Below are 23,373 nucleotides of genomic sequence, written 5' to 3'. Positions count from 1 at the left end.
TGAACGAAATAAGGTGAAAAAAAACGAGTGATTCTTTACGGACACCTGATACGAGACATTCAGACCCCAGGTCTCCTGTGGTGTTAATCTTCCCATCACTGAACAACACTGAAGATATCAGCTACGTGATACATGGCACTGCAATCCCCAGCACCGTGACACCTAGCACGGCTAGACTCAGTACCGCAATGTCCAGCACAGTGGTGCCTATCACAGTGAAGCCCAGCACCGTGACACCTAGCACGGCTAGACTCAATACCGCAATGTCCAGCACAGTGGTGCCTATCACAGTGAAGCCCAGCACCGTGACACCTAGCACGGCTAGACTCAGTACCGCAATGTCCAGCACAGTGGTGCCTATCACAGTGAAGCCCAGCACCGTGACACCTAGCTCAGGTATTCCCAATATGGGGATATTCAATGCCGGGATACCCCCAACACGGGGCAGACCCGTGCCTAGGTATTAATGTGATAAGGTATAAGCCAGGGGGCCTGACAGCTGAGTGGACAGCGCTTCGGATTCGTAGTCCTGAGGTTCCGGGTTCAGTCCCCGGTGGAGGCGGAAACAAATGGGCAGAGTTTCTTTTACCCTGAAGCTCCTGTTACCTAGCAGTAAATAGGTATCTGGGAGTTTGAACAGCTGCTACGGGCTGCTTGCTGGGTGTGTTTAAAAAAAAAGAGGAGGCCTGGTCGAGGACCGGGCCGCGGGGATGCAAAGCCCCGAAATCATCTCAAGATACCCGACACGAGGTATCCCTCCATATATATAAACCATGAGATACCCAACATAAAGAGTACCCAACACAAGGCTACACTCGTACCCTACTTCAGTAAAATTTAAAACAAAATTATAAGAGGGAATACTTTCATGTTGTAAATAAATCTTCAGAACCTCTTGAGAAACTTCTGTGGGCAACTTTCGATTACAAACACCAGAGTACAGGTAGTCACTGGAGAACTGTGGGGTCGAGTCAGGGTCAAACATGGAGATAAACTGCTCAGAAAAAAAGAGAGGGGGGATAGGGAGGGAGGGAAGGAGACAGGGCATTCAGACCATTCCCACAAAGTGTGGTGGGAACGGTCTGAACATCAGAGCCTGCAACACCGTTGTGATGTTGGTGGGTCTACTGTTATGAACAAGACCAACATTCTCAAAGTTCCGCACCTGGCCAAACTTCGTGGACAAACAGTAGTTGGCACTCGTAACACTAGACTCTCAATCTTCAACAGCCTCATGCTCAAAGTGCTCTTTTCAAGAATATCACTCCATCAGCGATCATTCATTCCAAGTCTGACTCGCATCTGGAACTGTTTTGCTCAACAGGTTGATACACGGGAGATAAGATCAACTGATCATCTGGAGGCTCTGGAACACAGTTGGCAACACGCTCATCCTGTTCCTTACATGATTGTTAGAGTTAAATAAAGTTTATTCCTCGTGATGCATATAATAAACCCATGAAATAAATGGGTCTCTAAGAGCAGGCATCAGATGAGTTCAGGTAAGATAACAACTCTTGCTTGCAGTTTCACCACTCACTTCAGTCGACAGCCCTAATGAACACCGGTCTTAGTTTAAAAAGAGAAAGAGAAAAGGATAAAAGAGATAAAAAAAGAGAGAGAACAAGTCACCACAAACGTCAACAGATCTAGAAAACCGTATATACCTGTCACTGGTAATATCATATTACCTCCAGAAAGATAAAAAAAACAATATATATACAAATACAACATTACCCTAACACACAGAAATCACAATAGCGTGATGCATCAAATGAACAAATCCACAAGGGCCTTGTGGATTTGTTCACATGACCCAAGTATGTGACAAACGAACGCCATTAAACGCAATTTAAACAAAAACACCAAACTTGCGAAACGCCAGAAATTACAGCACCAGAGAAGTCTATTTTCCCAAGATGGTTGGGACTTTTTGTAAACATTACCTCGGGGAGTCCCGTGTTGCCCCGGCCGGCATTCCTCCAAGGTTCCCAAGACGGGCGTTATAAACCAGCCGAGCCCGACCTGCAACCTTTTCACCGGAGAAGCATACGCCCGCCTCTTAATGGCCTGCCAGAATGGTGGATTTATTCCCGATACGGAGGAATGGCAGTTAGTGCCTGTGTGGGTCTGAGTGCCTCGCTCCGTCATGTGGGTGCCAAGTGTACCACGCCTGCTTACCATATTATTATATATATATTCTTTTTTTTCAATCACCTGGGCCATAGGAGCCTCGAACCACGGACCGCAAACGCAGAAGATGGTAGCTCTATCAACCAAGCTGCAGAACTCCCACTACAGTCTGTTGTGTGTCGGACGGTCTCTGAGATATACAACTGATATCCAACTGAGACTTTGAACCTCCCCTGGTATGCGCGCGCGCGCGTGTGTGTGTGTCTGTATTCACCTAGTTGTATTCACCTAGTTGTGTTTGCGGGGGTTGAGCTTTGGTCTTTCGGCCCGCCTCTCAACTGTCAATCAACTGTTACTAACTACTACAAATTGTTTTTCACACACACACACACACACACACACACACACACACACACACACACACACACACACACACACACACACACGTGAGGACAGGTACACAGAGAATGACAAAGAGGTGTGTGAATAACTCAACAAAAGGTTCCAGGAGGTCTTTACAATAGAACAAGGAGAGGTCACGACGCTAGGTGAGGTGGCAGCAAACCAGGTGACCTTGGAAGGGTTCAAAATTACAAGAGATGAGGTCAAGAAGCACCTATTGGAGCTGGACGTGAGAAAAGCTGTTGGGCCGGACGGAATCTCACCATGGGTATTGAAAGAGTGTGCAGGAGCACTTTGTTTGCCACTCTCCATAGTGTACAGTAGGTCACTGGAAACGGGGGACATACCAGAAATATGGAAGACGGCTAATGTAGTCCCAATATACAAAAAGGGTGACAGACAAGAGGCACTGAACTACAGGCCAGTGTCCTTAACTTGTATACCATGCAAGGTGATGGAGAAGATTGTGAAAAAAACCTAGTAACACATCTGGAGAGAAGGAACTTCGTGACAACTCATCAACATGGATTCAGGGAGGGTAAATCTTGCCTTACAGGCTTGATAGAATTCTACGATCAGGTGACAAAGATTAAGCAAGAAAGAGAAGGATGGGCGGACCAGGCAGGAGTAACTGGTGGGGCGCTCCAGTGCATAAGGGAGTACCTCAGCAATAAGAAACAGAGTTACAGTGAGGGGTGAGATTTCAGATTGGCGTGAAGTCACCAGTGGAGTCCCACAGGGCTCTGTACTCGGACCTATCCTGTTTCTAATATACGTAAATGATCTCCCAGAGGGTATAGACTCATTCCTCTCAATGTTTGCTGACGACGCCAAAATTATGAGAAGGATTAAGACAGAGGAGGACAGCTTGAGGCTTCAAGAAGACCTGGACAAGCTGCAGGAATGATCGAACAAATGGTTGTTAGAGTTTAACCCAAGCAAATGTAATGTAATGAAGATAGGGGTAGGAAGCAGGCGACCAGATACAAGGTATCATATGGGAGATGAAATATTTCAGGAGTCAAAGAGAAAGACCTGGGGGTTGATATCACGCCAGACCTGTCCCCTGAAGCTCATATCAAGAGGATAACATCAGAGGCATATGCCAGGTTGGCTAACATAAGAACGGCCTTTAGAAACTTGTGTAAGGAATCTTTCAGAGCATTATATACCACATATGTCAGACCAATCCTGGAGTATGCGGCACCAGCATGGAGTCCATATCTAGTCAAGCATAAGACTAAACTGGAAAAGGTTCAAAGGCTTGCCACCAGACTAGTACCTGTGTGTGTGTGGCCAAAATAACTAAAAGACCAGCTGTACCACGGCCAAAATAACTAAAAGGTCAGCTGCACCACGGCCAAAATAACTAAAAGGTCAGCTGCACCACGGCCAAAATAACTAAAAGGTCAGCTGCACCACGGCCAAAATAACTAAAAGGTCAGCTGCACCACGGCCAAAATAACTAAAAGGTCAGCTGCACCACGGCCAAAATAACTAAAAGGTCAGCTGCACCACGGTCAACATATCTAAGTCAGCTGTGTGTGAAGAGGTAAAAGTCTGAGCAGCGGCTGCGAGAGATAAGCTCACCACTCATTACTAAGAACCTCCAACACATTAGAGCTCAATTAAGAACTCGATGAAAAGTTTGAAGGTGGAGCGGCTTGACCTCTTGGGAAGCTTATATTATTGACTATCCAACTCTCGCTGAAGGTGTTCTAAAAAGCCATGTTGAAACAGCATAATTTTAAACAAACGTGTGTGTTCATACCGATTCAAAGGACTAAGCTAGACTGTATTAAGGTAATCTGGCTATTGAATTACACTGGAGCGATTAGACCATTACACACACAAATCACAATAGCGTGATGTATCAAATGAACAAATCCACAAGGGCCGTGACGAGGATTCGAACCTACGTCCGAGATCATCCCAGATGCTGCCTTAATCGACTGAGCTACGACATGATCTAAAAAGAGTTGAAATCAGAAGTTGTTCCAAACTTACCTGGATCCTGCACCCTCTCCGAGACACAAACCAAAATGTAGCTCAGTCGATTGAGGCAGCGTCTGGGATGATCTCGGACGTAGGTTCGAATCCTCGTCACGGCCGTTGTGAATTTCTTCGATTAGACCATGTTATAACATGCTAGTCTGACTATTCTACCTCTCGGTTTCAACTTGATTAGATTCCAGGTTGGCCGAAACCTCTTCATTTTCCTTATATTTCGTACGTGAGCGGGACTATTTACGTACTAGTCAAGCAATGCACCAAGATGAGCTCTGCTCTAAAGGCTGTATTTCATGCTGCTCAGCCTCCTAAATTGACAGATCACAAACTTTCTAATTAGCGTGTAAAATGACAGTTTAAACAAAATCAAAGGTTGCTTAAGGGACAAATCTGAAGGCAACCCTCACCTGATAACCAAAGGTCCGTAGATCAGAGATGTACAATGTACGATAGATTCATTATATTTATTGCATCACAAGGAAAATAGTTGTATTGATATGCAGACGATGAATCACAATAACGTGGCTGAAATATGTTGACCAGACTACACACTAGAAAATGAAGGAACGACGACGACGTTTCGGTCCGTCCTGGACCATTCTCAAGTCGATTGTATCAATCGACTTGAGAATGGTCCAGGACTGACCGAAACGTCGTCGTCCCTTCACTTTCTAGTGTGTGGTCTGGTCAACATAATTGTACTGTTAGAACCATTTAAATAACCCCCCCCCCCCCCACCATCTTCAGTTGGCTACTTTTCTTAGCCTCTTTATATAAACACAAATTGATAATTATTGAAATGTTAAACAAAAAATTATTAAGTACATACAGTACAGCGTAAATCGAGTCATTGTTTACCAGTGATCCCCTGGACGGTATATAACGACGCCCGGGACGCTGTAAATGTTCCCCAGGTCGAAGTATTAGCTAATTTGAACACTATTGAATGGGCATTAATTTTTCTTCCACAGACGTGGCCATACACTTATACAACGATAGCCAGCATACATTCTCCCCTGACCCACACAGACATAGATCTGTGCCCCCCTACTTACACTGGGTTATTGAGAAAACGAGCACTCAATCGCTTTTACAAAGACAATGTACAATTTTTTTTTTTTTTTTTTTTTTGAGATATATACAAGAGTTGTTACATTCTTGTACAGCCACTAGTACGCGTAGCGTTTCGGGCAAGTCCTTAATCCTATTGTCCCTGGAATACGATCCCCTGCCGCGAAGAATCGTTTTTTCATCCAAGTACACATTTTACTGTTGCGTTAAACAGAGGCTACAGTTAAGGAATTGTGCCCAGTAAATCCTCCCCGGCCAGGATACGAACCCATGACTTAGCGCTCGCGGAACGCCAGGCGAGTGTCTTACCACTACACCACGGAGACTGGAGTTCTAACCAGCATGAGTATTTTCGTCGCTAACACACTAACAGGGCAAAAGTTGCTACAGTACAGAGTTGGTGAGCACTCGACCACAGAAGGTGACACAAGTGCTTTTACAAGCTTAGGTTATAAATATATGTTGCATTACACAGTAATTCTTGTGTATAGGTTCAGTATATTATCATCAAGTGTTCAGATATCATCAACGGAGCTCAGCATATATTTACCTTGGTGGGGGGAGGGAGGGGGAGGGTAGGAAATCAGTCTATATGGGACATTCTACAATATAATGTTCAAGGGAGGTTATCTTGAGATGATTTCGGGGCTTAGTGTCCCCGCGGCCCGGTTCTCGACCAGGCCTCCACCTCCAGGAAGCAGCCCGTGACAGCTGACTAACTCCCAGGTACCTATTTAATGCTAGGTAACAGGGGCATCAGGGTAAAAGAGACTCTGCCCATTGTTTCTCGCCGGCGCCTGGGATCGAACCCAGGATCACGCGTCCAGTGTTCTGTCCGCTCAGCCACCGGCTCCCTTAATGAACGTTTTCTCTTAAGAAAAATTCCGACACTTGCCAGATACTTCTTTATCCCAGGAATTATGAAATGGGAGCCTTAGATCGTGGATCAGGGGATAAGGGGGGACAGTTCCTTGAGGTAGCGGGGGATCTATGAGGTAGGGGAGGAGTCGTTGAGATTGGAGAAGGGTTTTTGAGACCCTGGAAGGGGAAGGGAGGGGGAGGAGGGGACGGAAGAGAGCTCGGTAGAGCCCAGTTGAGGGACTTAATAACGTGTTACAGGGTCAAAGCTTAACCTAAGAGCTCGGGGTCAAACAGGCCGATGGGGATACGGTTTAGGTGCCCGACCTGGCCGCCGCCGCTGGTAATGGTGGCATGAATTTGATGATTATCCGCCAGAGAGTTGAGGTTTAGTATGTAGAGGCGAAAATATTATTAGTGGTGCAGGGAATTTGGTTGTCAGGCCAGAAATGTGTTTACCGTTTTTACCAAATAGTCCTGGCGGTGACGGCCACACTACCGCCTGGTGTATTACGGCTCAGGCGGGCTGCCCCAACCACGCCATCTCCAGGGAATTTCGTCATTTCCAATTCCGAACGTGGAAATAATTCTGGCCTTCGGCATTTCAAGCGCTGGTGCAGTGCTGCGAGAAATAAGGATGAGTAAAATAAGAAACGGGGGTTCGATTCTACTGCATGACCCAAATATTTACTCATATATAACTCGTCCTTGCAGTTTCAGTGTACATGAGCAAAATAAAATTAATGATGAAACAGGGGCCTCGACACTTAATGTCTCCATGGTGTAGTGGTAAGACTCTCCCAGCGCTTCGCTTGCGATTTGCCCTGGGTTCGTATCCTGGCCGGGAAGGATTGACTGGGCGCCAATCCTTAACTGTACACCTCTGTTCGCCCAGCAGTGAATGGGTACCTGGTTGTTAAACGATTTGGCGGGATTTCCGGGGAAAATTTAGATTAAGGACCTGCCCGAAACGCTGTGCGTGCTGGTGGCTGTATAATAATGTAAGAACTCTTGTGTGTGTGTGTGTACTCACCTAGTTGTACTCACCTAGTTGTGTTTGCGGGGGTTGAGCTCTGGCTCTTTGGTCCCGCCTCTCAACCGTCAATCAACAGGTGTACAGATTCATGAGCCTATCGGGCTCTGTCATATCTACACTTGAAACTGTGTATGGAGTCAGCCTCCACCACATCACTTCCTAATGCATTCCATTTGTCAACCACTCTGACACTAAAAAAGTTCTTTCTAATAGCTCTGTGGCTCATTTGGGCACTCAGTTTCCACCTGTGTCCCCTTGTGCGTGTTCCCCTTGTGTTAAATAGACTGTCTTTATCTACCCTATCAATCCCCTTCAGAATCTTGAATGTGGTGATCATGTCCCCCCTAACTCTTCTGTCTTCCAGCGAAGTGAGGTTTAATTCCCGTAGTCTCTCCTCGTAGCTCATACCTCTCAGCTCGGGTACTAGTCTGGTGGCAAACCTTTGAACCTTTTCCAGTTTAGTCTTATCCTTGACTAGATATGGACTCCATGCTGGGGCTGCATACTCCAGGATTGGCCTGACATATGTGGTATACAAAGTTCTGAATGATTCTTTACAGAAGTTTCTGAATGCCGTTCGTATGCTGGCCAGCCTGGCATATGCCGCTGATGTTATCCGCTTGATATGTGCTGCAGGAGACAGGTCTGGCGTGATATCAACCCCCAAGTCTTTTTCCTTCTCTGACTCCTGAAGAATTTCCTCTCCCAGATGATACCTTGTATCTGGCCTCCTGCTCCCTACACCTATCTTCATTACATTACATTTGGTTGGGTTAAACTCTAACAACCATTTGTTCGACCATTCCTTCAGCTTGTCTAGGTCTTCTTGAAGCCTCAAACAGTCCTCTTCTGTTTTAATCCTTCTCATAATTTTAGCATCGTCCGCAAACATTGAGAGAAATGAATCGATACCCTCCGGGAGATCATTTACATATATCAGAAACAAGATAGGACCGAGTACAGAGCCCTGTGGGACTCCACTGGTGACTTCACGCCAATCGGAGGTCTCACCCCTCACCGTAACTCTCTGCTTCCTATTGCTTAGATACTCCCTTATCCACTGGAGCACCTTACCAGCTACACCTGCCTGTCTCTCCAGCTTATGTACCAGCCTCTTATGCGGTACTGTGTCAAAGGCTTTCCGACAATCCAAGAAAATGCAGTCCGCCCAGCCCTCTCTTTCTTGCTTAATCTGTGTCACCTGATCGTAGAATTCTATCAAGCCTGTAAGGCAAGATTTACCCTCCCTGAATCCATGTTGGCGATTTGTCACGAAGTCCCTTCTCTCCAGATGTGTTACCAGGTTTTTTCTCACGATCTTCTCCATCACCTTGCATGGTATACAAGTCAAGGACACTGGCCTGTAGTTCAGTGCCTCTTGTCTGTCGCCCTTTTTGTATATTGGGACCACATTCGCCGTCTTCCATATTTCTGGTAGGTCTCCCGTCTCTAGTGACTTACTATACACTATGGAGAGTGGCAGGCAAAGTGCCTCTGCACACTCTTTCAGTACCCATGGTGAGATCCTATCTGGACCAACAGCCTTTCTAACATCCAGATCCAGCAGGTGTCTCGTGACCTCCTCTCTCGTAATTTCGAACTCCTCCAAGGCCGCCTGGTTTACCTCCCTTTCTCCTAGCACAGTGACCTCACCCTGTTCTATTGTGAAGACCTCCTGGAACCTCTTGTTGAGTTCCTCACACACCTCTCTGTCATTCTCTGTATACCTGTCCTCGCCTGTTTTAAGTTTCAATACCTGTTCTTTCACTGTTGTTTTCCTTCTGATGTGACTGTGGAGTAGCTTTGGTTCGGTCTTGGCTTTGTTTGCTATATCATTTTCAAAATTTTTTTCTGCTTCTCTTCTCACCCTGACGTACTCATTCCTGGTTCTTTGGTATCTCTCTCTGCTTTCTGGTGTTCTGTTATTCCGGAAGTTCCTCCACGCCTTTTTGTTCAGTTTCTTCGCTTCCATACATGCCCTATTATACCATGGATTCTTCTGTTGCTTCTCGGATTTTTCCCTTTGGGCCGGGATGAACCTGTTTACTGCCTCCTGACACTTTTGGGTAACATAGTCCATCATACCCTGTACAGACTTGTCTCTGAGGTCTGTGTCCCAAGATATTTCACTTAGGAAACTTCTCATCTGTTCATAATTCCCCTTTCGGTATGCCAGCCTTTTGATTCCTAGTTCTTTTTGGGGGGAGATAAGTCCTAGCTCTACCAGGTACTCAAAGTTCAATACACTGTGGTCACTCATTCCCAAGGGCGCTTCCATCTTAACTTCCCTTATATCCCATTCATTTAGGGTAAATATCAAATCAAGCATTGCTGGTTCATCTTCTCCTCTCATTCTTGTTGGTTCTTTGGTGTGCTGGCTTAGAAAGTTTCTTGTTGCCACGTCCAGCAGCTTAGCTCTCCATGTTTCTGGTCCTCCATGTGGGTCTCTGTTCTTCCAATCTATCTTCCCATGGTTGAAGTCTCCCATAATTAGTAGTCCAGATCCATTCCTGCTAGCAACAGAAGCTGCTCTTTCTATTATGTTAATGGTGGCCATGTTGTTTCTATCATATTCCTGTCTAGGTCTTCTGTCATTTGGTGGTGGATTATATATGACTGCGACTATAATTTTTTTCCCTCCATTTATTACAGTACCTGCTATGTAGTCACTGAAACCTTCGCAGCCCTGAATATCCATCTCCTCAAAATCCCAGCCTTGTCTTACCAGCAGAGCTACACCACCCCCACCTCTTCCTTCCCTCTCTTTCCTCATAACATAATAATCAACTGTGTGTGTGTGTGTGTGTGTGTGTGTGTGTGTGTGTGTGTGTGTGTGTGTGTGTGTGTGTTTACTAGTTGTGTTTTTGCAGGGGTTGAGCTTTGCTCTTTCGGCCCGCCTCTCAACTGCCAATCAACTGTTTACTAACTATTTTTTTTTCACACCACACACACACACACACACACCAGGAAGCAGCCCGTGACAGCTGACTAACTCCCAGGTACCTATTTACTGCTAGGTAACAGGGGCACTTAGGGTGAAAGAAACTTTGCCCATTTTTTTCTGCCTCGTGCGGGAATCGAACCCGCGCCACCGAATTACGAGTCCTGCGCGCTATCCACCAGGCTACGAGGCCCCTGTGTGTGTGTGTGTGTCTGTGTCTGTGTGTGTACTCACCTATTTGTGCTTGCGGGGGGTTGAGCTTTGGCTCTTTGGTCCCGCCTCTCAACTGTCAATCAACTGGTGTACAGATTCCTGAGCCTACTGGGCTCTATCATATCTACATTTAAAACTGTGTATGGAGTCAGCCTCCACCACATCACTGCCTAGTGCATTCCATCCGTTAACTACTCTGACACAGAAAAAGTTCCTTCTAACGTCCCAGTGGCTCATGTGGGTACTCAGTTTCCACCTGTGTCCCCTTGTTCGCGTACCACCAGTGTTGAATAGTTTATCCTCGTTTACCCGGTCGACTCCCCTGAGGATTGTGTAGGTTGTGATCATGGCTCCCCTTACTCTTCTGTCTTCCAGTGTCGTAAGGTGCATTTCCCGCAGCCTTACCTCGTAACTCATGCCTCTTAGTTCTGGGACTGTGTGTGTGTGTGTGTGTGTGTGTGCTCACTTAGTTGCACTCACCTTATTGTGCATGCGGGGGATGAGCTTTGGCTCTTTGGTCCCGCCTCTTATAGTTTTGCTTGCTTTTAGCTTGCAAGTTTAGCGTGCAAAGAAAACAGGAATTAGGGAAAGGGTGTGAAGAAGGAGGGGGAGGAAAGGGTACTAAGGGAGGGAATGTATGTGTGAGGGAGGCGTAGTGGGGGAAGGAAGGAAGGAGTGAGGTGATGAGGGTCGGTGATGACAGTCCGCGTGACGAAATTCAAAACATTTTCATTAGTTTCTAATTTGCATTGTTGCTTAGTTTGTTTTCATCTCTGATGGCAAAATGTGTGTATTAATACTTGTATTTCCACCTTCGTACATAAATATACAGCAAAAGGACCCCCAGCGTCAGGAATACTACGTTTGTCCCTAGATCAAATCCTTGGTAAATGTGGCTCCTTTGGCGCAGTTCGGAGCGTGACTCCTTTGGCGCAGTTCGGAGCGTGACTCCTTTGGCGCAGTTCGGCGCGTGGCCTCCAGCTCTCGCATGCGTCTCCTGAATACCTGGAAGCTCTTGGCTGCTCTGTAACACAGCCATCTAGGCTCGCTGCTTTGTTTACTCGTACAGTATACAGGTGAAGGACACGAAAACTTTGTCGTTCTGTTACTTGTGACTATGATGACTAGTGGATTTTTGTTCTCGTTTATCGGGATGTTCTTGAGGGCGTCCTACGCCTCTGGCTGGCCCACTTAGTATTACTCGTTTCTGTATTACTTAGGCGGTGTATGAGTATTTATGACTCGTATGTTCGCTTCAGTAAGATTATGTCCAATGTATTTAACAACTTCTGCTCTGTTAAATCTCAGTTGCAATCTTATAATGTTCCAGAGGTGTGTCAAGCATTTCTCCAGTGCTGACATTTCCTCTCATCTTCTGGAGCCTGTAAGCCTATTTCCTCCTTCACATGGGTATCCAAGCCTGATGCCATGTAAGTGCACTTCTGTTTTTCTATCGCTCCTTTTCATCAAAGTAAACGGTTCGCAGCTGGTAGAATTCTAGTACCAACCCACAGATTCTGATGTTGCAGCTGCTGTGTTGTGGTCACAGTACATCTTGTGTGTCTGCTGACCTGCCCTCTCCTGCGCAGTCTGGAGACCGTAATCTAGTCTCCATCATCCCCTTACGCACAGGTTCTTGCAGCCCAGCAGACAGCGCTCTGGGGTTGTACTCTTAAGGGCCCCGGTTCGATTCCCGGTCGATGCAGAAACAAATAAGCATTCTTTCACTTGATGCCTTTTTTTCACCTAGCATTAATAGGTACCTGGGAGTTTAGACAACTGCATCTTGTGTGAATGTGTGTGTGTTTACTAGTTGTGTTTTTGCGGGGGTTGAGCTTTGCTCTTTCGGCCCGCCTCTCAACTGTCAATCAACTGTTTACTAACTACTTTTTTTTCCCCCCACACCACACACACACACACCAGGAAGCAGCCCGTGACAGCTGACTAACTCCCAGGTACCTATTTACTGCTAGGTAACAGGGGCACTTAGGGTGAAAGAAACTTTGCCCATTTGTTTCTGCCTCGTGCGGGAATCGAACCCGCGCCACAGAATTACGAGTCCTGCGCGCTATCCACCAGGCTACGAGGCCCCCCCATGTGTGTGTGTATGTGTGTGAATGTATGTATGTATGTATGTGAATGTATGTGTGGGTGTGAGAGACAGAGAGAGAGAAACAGAGAGAGAGAGAGAGAGAAACAGAGAGAGAGAGAGAGAGAAACAGAGAGAGAGAGAGAGAGAAACAGAGAGAGAGAGAGAGAGAGAGAGAGAGAGAGAGAGAGAGAGAGAGAAACAAATATGTAGTAGATATAATAGAGGAAAATAGGTAGCCATACATTTATAATTACACACACACACACACACACACGGACGCGCACGCGCACACACACACACACACACACACACATCAAATGTAGATATGATGGAGCCCAATAGGCTCAGGAATCTGTACACCAGTTGATTGACGGTTGAGAGGCGGGACCAAAGAGCCAGGGCTCAACCCCCGCAAGCACAATTAGGTGAGTACACACACACACACGCGCGCGCGCGTGGTGTGCGTGCATGTGAAAAGTAAATGGAAACTGACGTGGGTGGAAAATGGAGGGAGACGAGAGTGGGTGCAGGGAAGGGAAGAAGAGGGAGGAATAGGGTGAGTGGGGGGGGGGGAAGGAACGTGGGAGGGCGTGGGGAGAGGGGAAGGAGTGGGAGGACGAGGGAGAAACAGAGACAAAGACAGACACAGAATGACAGAGACAAGCCTGCAGAGAGACCAAGTCGACAAGGTCAGAGAGACAGACAGACAACACAGTCAGAGACGGTATTACCTACGTTCCCATTCCACCTTTCAGGACACTGTCAGAGCCCACAAGCAAGGGGGGAGAAAGAGTCAAATCAACTTGATATCAAAGTGAGGTCAGAATTTGATCAAAATCAGACAAATCTGAGAATATGAAAGATTAAATATGAACGATTTATGCAGCTAATTTTGTTAGTACTTAAGACTAATCCTTCCTTTATACATATATATATATATATATATATATATATATATATATATATATATATATATATATATATATATATATATATATATATATATATATAAAAAATAATGTTATCTGTACCATTATTTTACATTCATTCGCAGTTATATATAATTGTTTTGTATAAGCACAGCGTACCTTGATGGTAATATTTACTTACTACAGAAAGAAGTTGAGCATTCAAAAATGCAGAGCACAGTCCCTAAGTATTTTCCCCAAACGGGGCTACCTAATAACAAGGTACACAGTCGATCATTCAGGAGCTGTGGGAGAGATGCATCCCCACCCCTGTCATAATGTGTCTTCAGACACGAACAATTGTGGTAAATTCTCAAAAAAGTAGTCATATACACAACTAAATTTGTTTTTAAAACTGCCAGGCACAACATCACATACTAAAGGCACTCAGTGCCACATTTAGTGTAATTTGGCTTCTGCATTACTACAAAAGTCAACGATCCTCCAACAGTTACAGCTAAAGAAAAATAATAACTTGCCAAAAGTCGTAAATGCCACATAAAGGCAACATAATCTCAAGACAAAATAGCACACTGTCTGGAGCCAACAGATTTGTAAACATAAATGATCTGAGCCATGTTAGCGATGTTTGAGATACTGCCTGGAGCCCACTCCTCCCTTCCCACAGTCTTGGTAAATCTTAACTAAGAATACACCACTAACATTCAGCACTATGCTGCCTGGAGAACACAAGACATAACATTCAGCACTATGCTGCCTGGAGAACACAAGACATAACATTCAGCACTATGCTGCCTGGAGAACACAAGACATAACATTCAACACTATGTTGCCTAAACGCCAGACATGTTCACAGGAGCTGAACACCAGACATGTTCACAGGAGCTGAACACCAGACGTGTTCACAGGAGCTGAACACCAGACATGTTCAAAGGAGCTGAACACCAGACATGTTCACAGGAGCTGAACGCCAGACATGTTCACCTTCAAGGTACACTTTCCTGCCAGTGAGCTTGACTACCGAAAGGTTCAGAAACAAGTGAATGTGTTCATAACTCAACAACGTAAAATCACAATTTCGCTGGTAACAAATGAACGAGTTTACCGCCCCAGAGTGCTGGTCTCACCTCAGAGCCTCACGCTGCACCCAACAGCCTGTCTGATCAAGTTATCACCAAACAAGCCAGACCGAACTCGGGAGGGAGAAGAAAACTCTCGAAAGCGAGAAGATAAATTACAGGTACGCAGGAGATGAAGACAATGCTGCCCTTGACAGTGTCCTATATATATAAAATATATAATATAAATATTATAAATACATTATATATTATATATATATATATATATATATATATATATATATATATATATATATATATATATATATTATATATATATACACATGCATGCATACATACACAAGAAGTGTAACACGAAGGAATTGGATGATCCGCCTCACATACTCGTATCATAAGTAATTGTTTATATATTCCTAAGGAAGGCATCAAACCGGGAGGACTGTATAGCACTGTCGTACCAAAAACAATTATTTATGGCAGTATCTCATCTATAACTTCACTATCTCAGCGCCTGAGGAATTGTAAGCATTTAATCACGCTCAGTCACAATCATCGCCGTCCATGGTATCAGTTCAGTTCAGTGCACAGACAAACTGCAAATTCTATTCAGGTTTGGTGTTGGATTAATACCTACCAACCTTTGGAGGGTTACTACGGCAACCACAATAGCTCATTGGCCAACCGGAAAGTATATTTTAGTCTTTAAAATAGCACAGGATTAGAGTAAACTCGCAGTATTCCTTTTTGCGCTATCGCTCACAGGACGAGTATGGGGTGCATAATAAACTAGCCGCCTCCGGCGGCAACAATCAAAATCAAATTCCAGTATCACCAATATCTGGGAGCTTACTGGGAGTATACACACATACCAAGTGTATACATTATACACCTCTCAGTATAATGACAGGATATCCTGACAAACACTATAATACCCTAGAGATACAATGAGAGTAGAAGACCGGACATGAGCGAGGCACCGCACATCAACCAATCATCAGCCAGCCACCTAACACCAGGCTACACTTTGCCACCTTCATCACCAAGACGGAACATCCACCATAATGCCCCAGCCATCGTCCACACATTTAAGAGATGAAAAAGCTGCAGTGAGTCTATTGGCCCACGTGACACTTCACCACACACTCTGTTATACACTCGGCTGCTTCAGCCAAATTATATTCACTTCTACTCTGCCTTTGAATGTGTTGACAGGGTCAACGAAACGCATCTATTAGCATCTGGTCATTATAGAACTGAAAAATGAATTTTGGACAGAGAATTTGTTAACTTCCTTCTCAAGTGAAGAACATCTATAAGAGACAATGTCTGTTCGAGGATGGAGGTCAGATGCTTGGAGCTAGTCTCATTAAACTTTGCAGGATTAATTATGATTTCATATGATGTCTAAAGGATGTTGGGGTCATTCCAGTGCCTCCCTGAAGGGGTCACAACCCCCAATGCCTCTCCTTCACAAAGTTTACGAATGTGAAATGTTCTACCATATGTCCATAGACTTTTGCATTAGTTTAAAAACAAAATTAATTCAAGAATTGATGAAGTGACTGGAGGGTTACCTCCAGTGGAAGGGTGGGAGTACGAGAGGGAGAGAGAATGGGACCGGGACGCCAGAGCCTCGACCAACTTCATGGAGGGTCTTTATGAGAGCCGCCCACCTTTTAATGGGATAAATGAGAGGCCCAGACATGCACGTCGGGAATGTAACCAGTTGGTTACATTCCCGACACAATTCACGCTGCAAAACTGGGTGAGATTAGTTAAAGCGTCTGGCCACAAACTTTGGACGCACACACACACATTATATTATATATTATTATTATTATTATTATTATTATTATTATATATATATATTACATATATATTTATATGCGAAAAATCCAAGAGAAATGGGAGAGAGAGATGAACGTTTCGGCCGATCTGGGCCTTTGTCAACACCGGGCTGAAAGAAATCACAAAGTGAAAATCCTTTGTGATTTCTTTCAGTCCGGTGTTGACAAAGGCCCAGATCGGCCGAAACGTTCATCTCTCTTTCCCATTTCTCTGTGGATTTTCCGCATACAAATGATCAGTGTTTAGTGATCGTCAATTGCATATGTGTATGTATATATATATATATATATATATATATATATATATATATATATATATATATATATATATATATATATATATATATGTGTGTGTGTGTGTGTGTGTGTGTGTGTGTGTGTGTGTGTGTGTGTGTGTGTGTGTGTGTGTGTGTGTGAGAGAGAGAGAGAATTTTATGCTTTTCTAACTTACTCTCAAGAGAAACAAGTCTACCGCATTACATCCTGCAAACAGTAAATACGAGTCTCCTATATTAAGTCTTATCATACGTAAGACTTATAAGAGGCTCATGGGTCGCGAGTCTGAAATTCCGATGTGCGTACATTGGATTTTTAATTTACATTATTAATAAAAAAAATATTAAAATTTAACCCCGTATTGTCTTTGTTGTCATTATGAGACAGTAGTAATGGGGATCGAGAGGGTGTCTGGCGCCAGACCCGAATGATGGGGAGGTGTATGACGTAAAACATGAGTGATGGGTAGAAGATGAATGTCATGAGACATGACTGATGGGGAGAATGGGTGTGGCGCCAGATACAAGCAGCGCCGACAAAGAAAAGGGGGAAGCCTGTCGCCAGTCACAAGTGAAGCGGGTAATGGAGACTGGTTCCACACGCGACTACCAGCAGCGATGGGAAGCGACGAAAACTGGCGCCCTCCCGAGTCAAGTCGGGAACGAAGCGACGAAAACTGGCGTCAGACTGAGCCGGAATAACTGGAGGGAAGACGGTTTTGCGTTGAAATGAGTAACTTTCACCAGATTGTGCCTTAATGAGCAGACTAGCTCCAGTAATGGCCGACTGATGGCATTAGAGTTCTGACGCCAGGGATATATATACCTGGCGTCTCACATATATAACCCACAGATTACACTCGCACCAAAAAGAAGCAGAAATTACTTTTTCTTCCGCAACTAAATCCCTCAACACATCTTGCATCTCAAACCAAGCAGACAATCCACAAGATATCACCACACTGCACTCAAGTGAGAGAGAACGGGCCTTGGGACATACGTACAGTGGAAAAAGAGCACTGCGCTGATGAGAGCGCTCTGCATCTCTGGGTCAAGTGATGCTAACGAAGCTGACGTATCCTCCGCCCTCGTGAAGGTCTCCTTATTGTGGAGGGGAAGGAGGAGGAGGAGGTGGTGAGGGTCACCAGTGATTTATTGTTTCAACAACTGCTTATTGCTTAATTAATCCATGGATCAACATTTACCAAGACCATAATTATCAAAAATATCACAGAGTATAACGAGAAGCCCGAGCCTCTTTAAACACAAGGGCGGCGCGGGAGGCGTGTTTGTGTGAGCGTGTATGTGTGTACGTGTGCGTGCGTGTGTGAGGCGAGAACAAGCCAGGACTGGCGTGTGTATCGAGCGACGGCAGGTGGCACACTGAGCTGGTCCACGCTTACTACCTCACTCACCCCGGCGCCCTCCTGCCCCACCCGCACGCACGCACGCACACGCACACACATGTCCCTTGAGATGTGGAGACAGAGAGAGGTGAAAGACGTATAAAATGCTTAAGGAAGGAGGGAGGGGGGATTAACAAAGTCGAAAAATAGGAACAAGACGGCAGGGAGGAAGCTTGAGGATCAAGAGCCATAGAGATGTTAGAAAGTTGTCTTTTAGCGTAAGAGTAGTGAGAAAATGCAATGAAATAAAAAGAGCAGGTTGTAGAAGCCAACTCCATTCATAATTTCAAAAGAATATATGATAAGGAAGTAGGTCAGGAGAGAGAGAGGGGGGATACCCAGTGTTGCAAGGTCTATGTATTTCTCCCCCTCCCGTCCTCACTCTGTATCTCTATGTATCTCTGTATCTCTCTACCTACCCCTATCTATCTGAATTGTATTCATATCTTTATCTATATGTATCTCTCTACCTACCTCTATCTATTTGAATTGCATCCATATCTTTATCTCTATTCATCTACTATTACATCTATTAAACTATTAACTACTATTACATTTCCTTTTTTGTATCAGTCAGGCTTGCTTGTCTTGTCATTGAGTGCGTTAAGCAGGCCGTACCCTTGGCATCTCCAGTATATTAATACGCCTTTCACGACATTTAATTAATCCTATATCATTAATTAATGACACTATATCATTAATTGTAAGCTGACGGATCTTCAGATATAACTAAAGTTTACATACCACAGTACCTCGACGTCCAGTCAGCTCCACTGGTCACTGATCTGCCTTAATGAGCCAATGCCTGTGTTCAATTAAAACATTTCAAAAGTAATTATTATATAATAACCTCTCCCAGAAGTAATTATCAAGTTCTGTCTGTCAGAAGAGGGATACATGAAGGGGTTGGCGGCGTAGTTTCTAAGTGGCAAGCAGTAGTTAACGGTGCAGCCACTCTCAACCTCTCGCGCGGGTTACGTGGGGATTAGCGACTGACGGCGGGATGAAGTATACTAGCAATTAAATCATCTTGCGTCACGGAACGTCACTTTTCATCCTGCGTCACGGAACGCCCCACCTGTCGCCTTGGGTGAGTGAGGTAGACGGGGTAGGGATAGGGTGGAAGAGGACACTAGGAACGTTACAGTGGCAGAACACGTTAACATGTCCCCAGCCGCTAGGATCAGCTGCCCACTCATCCGCGTCGTGTCTAGGGAATACAGCCAAGACTTGATTCTTCCTCCCGCCAGTGTGTGTGTCCCGGAGAGGCAGTGTAGGGTGAGAGGCAGTTTCCATCTAAGTTGCCTAGTGCTGCTGTTCCCGACCGTTGATCTTGCTTCTTTGGTTAGTTCTTTTACATATCGTTATCATGTTCCCTTGTTCCTGCTCTTTCCCGATATCAGCCCTTCCAAGCTCAGCCTCCCCAAGCTCAGAAACGAGTCTCGATGCATATAATTGGACATTTTCAAGTTTTGTTTTGACCTTTTTCTGGAAAGAGGTCCATGTCGGGGCTGCATTTTCAAGAGCGGATTTCACATAGACTGTATATAGCGCATTTGTTAACTTGAGAAAGGAATTAAAATTACCTTCTATTTACGAGAGAATAGTTCTATTTAGTACTATGTTTTGCGCCAAAACTTTGAAAAATAATGGTCCCCCCAGCTCTATTCAAATTAAATTGAGATCCATTCTAAACAATTCTGACTGTTCCCTCAATCCGCCGCAAAAATGCTCCTTACAGTGTGTGGCTCAGTTGTTGTGTCTATAATCTTCTGAAACTGAATGTGTCTCTTAATCCTGATAAAACTGTTCACTATATTCCCCCTTTGGAAAGATGTGCAGGTCTCTTTGCATTATACCCCCATCAGTGTAAAACAAATGTATAACACTGAAACTATGAGATGTATAACATTAGAAGCTACTGACAGTCATCTTCAAAATCTCAAACTAGCTGAATCCTATTCCTTTATTGATGGCTCTGTGCAGTTAGGCACTGGTAGAACAGGTTGTGCATGTGAAGAATATAAAGGGAATGAAATGATCATGTCTAGTACACAGAGATTGAACAACTGGGCAAGCACGACACAGACTGAGCTATTGGGTATTAATCTAGCCACTGAGTACCTTAAGCTCAATGGTGGTGGAGTTATTTTCTGTGACTAAAAGTGTTCTGCAGTCCTTAAAGAACCCATAACAATTTATGTCGAAAGTAGCTTGTAATATTAAATGCAATGTAATTTTTGCCAATGATAATAACTATTGTATAAAATTTGTGTGGATCCCATCCCATGTTGGAGTTGGAAAACATGACCTTGTAGAGCGATTGGCCAGTGAGGCGTACATGAAAGAAAACACTGATTAGGACTTCGTATTATCTAATGCATTTATTAGAAACATCCAAATTAAAGAAGTTAATTCAGATTTAGAAGAACTAAGAAATGTCCAGAATCCTGAAAGCTGCGGCATTAAAAGCTATAACTTTTGTAATAATAGGTATTTGTATGGTCAGCACAGTAACCGGACCAGGCAATGTGATGTAGCAATTGCGCGAATTCGCCTTGGCTATAGACACATCTGGCAGGTTAGTGAGGCTGAGCCACTACCAGAATATTCAGATTATAAACTCTGTGACAAACCATTAATGCATTCACTAGAACACTATATTGCTGAATGTGAAACCGTAAAAGATTTTAGACCTCCTGGTTTATTGTGCCACCAACTGTGTAACTATTTCATTGAATCTAGTGTACTGGACGACAACCTAACAATTTATCCAAAATTTGCTTGTCCATTTTAAAGAATAAAGAGCAATTTTATTGATATTATTTTTAAGCTGCATCTCTTATGAACCCATCCCTGCCCTTGTGTGGCAATGCACAATAGAAAGTTGATTTTACATATTCATACATTCAAACATTAATTGTAACCATGATATATATATATATATATATATATATATATATATATATATATATATATATATATATATATATATATATATATATATATATATATATAATGTGTGTGCGCGCGCGCGCGCACACACACACACATGCTGCCCCTGATCCCTATGTATTTGTTTCTCACTATTTTATATATTGTGATTATCTTATATTCTGAGAAAGCGAGAGCGACAGACACATAAAAGTATTATGTAAGAATAATTTTTGGCCGAGTAAATGCAATTTTAAAGTTAGTTCACGCGGATCAAAGAGGTCCAGCAAATGAAACATCCATTCCATTTACCCTACCAGTAAGTGGCAAGCGAGGGAATGCCGTCTCTACAAACGCGCGCTCAATCAACACGGCTGAGGCTCGAACTGCGAGTACGACACGGACTCTCCAACGTGATTTATGGCAATATTGAAAGAGTTCGAAGTGACTCAACTTTCAGAGAAGTGGACCATCCGCAATACTTTCTCTAGCCGTCCTTTTCAGGCGAATATTATAACATTTCAACCAGACACGGCGTTATGAACACGAGTACAAGATCTACACGACGCACAACTACAACCACGTGAAGCAAGGAAATAAAACACAATATGAACAATTAACACAACTATGACAAAGCGCTTTTGATTAAATTCCCAACAATTCTCTGGGCTCTTTGAGAGTATAACCTCATGAATTATATACTGCCCGCGAAATCTTTATCCTCACAATTCACTGTTAAGCTGAACTTTATCCTCAAATTCACAGAAAAAAAACTAAATTATCGTCACAATTCCCTGTTACACTGAACTTTATGCACACAATTCATTATAATACTGAACACACATATCAGCACTATCCACCACTGACAACCGAAGACACACGCCGATTCTTTCAGGAACACCCTATTTTGTCCCTGTCGTCCCTGAACGCGTGAGAACCTCATATCCATCTAGACTACAGGTGCAGCTGTAACGTACAAGAAACGTATGTTACAGATGTAACGTACGTTTCTTGTTAGGCTAAAAACGTTGGATTATTGGAATGACGTTGGAAACGTCTATGTAGCTACGCGAACCGCTCCCATTTCCATAATTAGTTTTCCCGTTTCATTTGAGACTGACCAGCGTTACCAGAAATTTCGTGTACTTAAAAGTATTATGTAATGGATAATCATGATAATATTTTCGAGTCAGTATCATCAACAGCGTAAACTTAAAATAAAAAAAAAAAGTTTTCATGAGAAATTTAAACTACTGTCTTTCATGAAAAATTAAATGGTTGTAACAATGCACTGACCCACGAACATAACACCGTCACAAAACACCATCACTTAACACTAAACACCCATTGTAGTCGGACAACTAATCTCTCTTATCCTCATCTCATCCTCGTACCATGCTCTTGTTTCAAGTGAGTAAGTTTACCAAATCCTTTAGTCAACAAGGGGTCACCTGCACAAGCTAAGACAATACGACAGTTTTGGTGTGCAAGAACTGCTACAATAGCCAAATATTTCGCTTTTCCATGTAACAAAATGGGTCAATGTTTTCGGCTACTTTTCGGACGACAGACATGGTACTAATGACAAACTGTGAGCATGTCCACCATAGACATCCTCCGCACAAAATGTAACCACCGTACCTTCAGTACTTGCCGAGACGTCCAGGGAAGACAAGATCTTGCCATTACGTCCGTGTTCCCAATTGTCTTTAAAGATCGTTGGTCGAAAAAATTAATACCTGAAGAAAAAAAATAACAAAGTGAGATCAAATTCACTGAAATTCTGAATAGAATTAATTAAAGATTGAAAAAAAATCACAAATTATTGTACTCATATTAACTGTTTGGTCGTTTTTGTACATTCAACAAAATAGTTCCTATAAGTGCTCTCATTCTAAAGGATGATATTGCAAGGTTGAATATTGCCACACGAGAGCTGACTCCATGTAGACTATAGATAAAGAGAATCACACACTGATTTTACAAGGTCTCTCTACCGAGATATTACAAATTTAAGCAAAAAACTTAAGAAATAATATTGACTGTGCAGCCTAGCAACACATTGTTTTATATCAAATTTAATCAGACCATCTAATAGTTTGTTGTTATAAATTAAATAACAATAATAATAATAACGTTATTCTACA

At 43.7% G+C, this 23,373-nt stretch overlaps 1 protein-coding gene across 2 annotated transcripts in view; it reads right to left on the bottom strand.

The window, feature by feature from the left end:
* LOC123758046 (uncharacterized) overlaps nucleotides 1-18,256 on the bottom strand; it is a 523,684-nt gene extending 505,428 nt beyond the window's left edge. For both annotated transcript variants that reach the window (XM_069338603.1, XM_069338604.1), the window contains exon 1: nucleotides 17,891-18,256. In XM_069338603.1, the coding sequence (XP_069194704.1) occupies nucleotides 17,891-17,930 (40 nt within the window). In that variant the 5' untranslated portion in view covers nucleotides 17,931-18,256. The remainder of the gene's footprint in view (nucleotides 1-17,890) is intronic.
* Between the last annotated feature and the right edge of the window lie 5,117 nt (nucleotides 18,257-23,373).

Source organism: Procambarus clarkii, chromosome 40 (assembly GCF_040958095.1).
Source record: "Procambarus clarkii isolate CNS0578487 chromosome 40, FALCON_Pclarkii_2.0, whole genome shotgun sequence".
NCBI classification, from domain to species: domain Eukaryota; kingdom Metazoa; phylum Arthropoda; class Malacostraca; order Decapoda; family Cambaridae; genus Procambarus; species Procambarus clarkii.
This window is presented reverse-complemented; position numbering and strand designations above follow the sequence as displayed.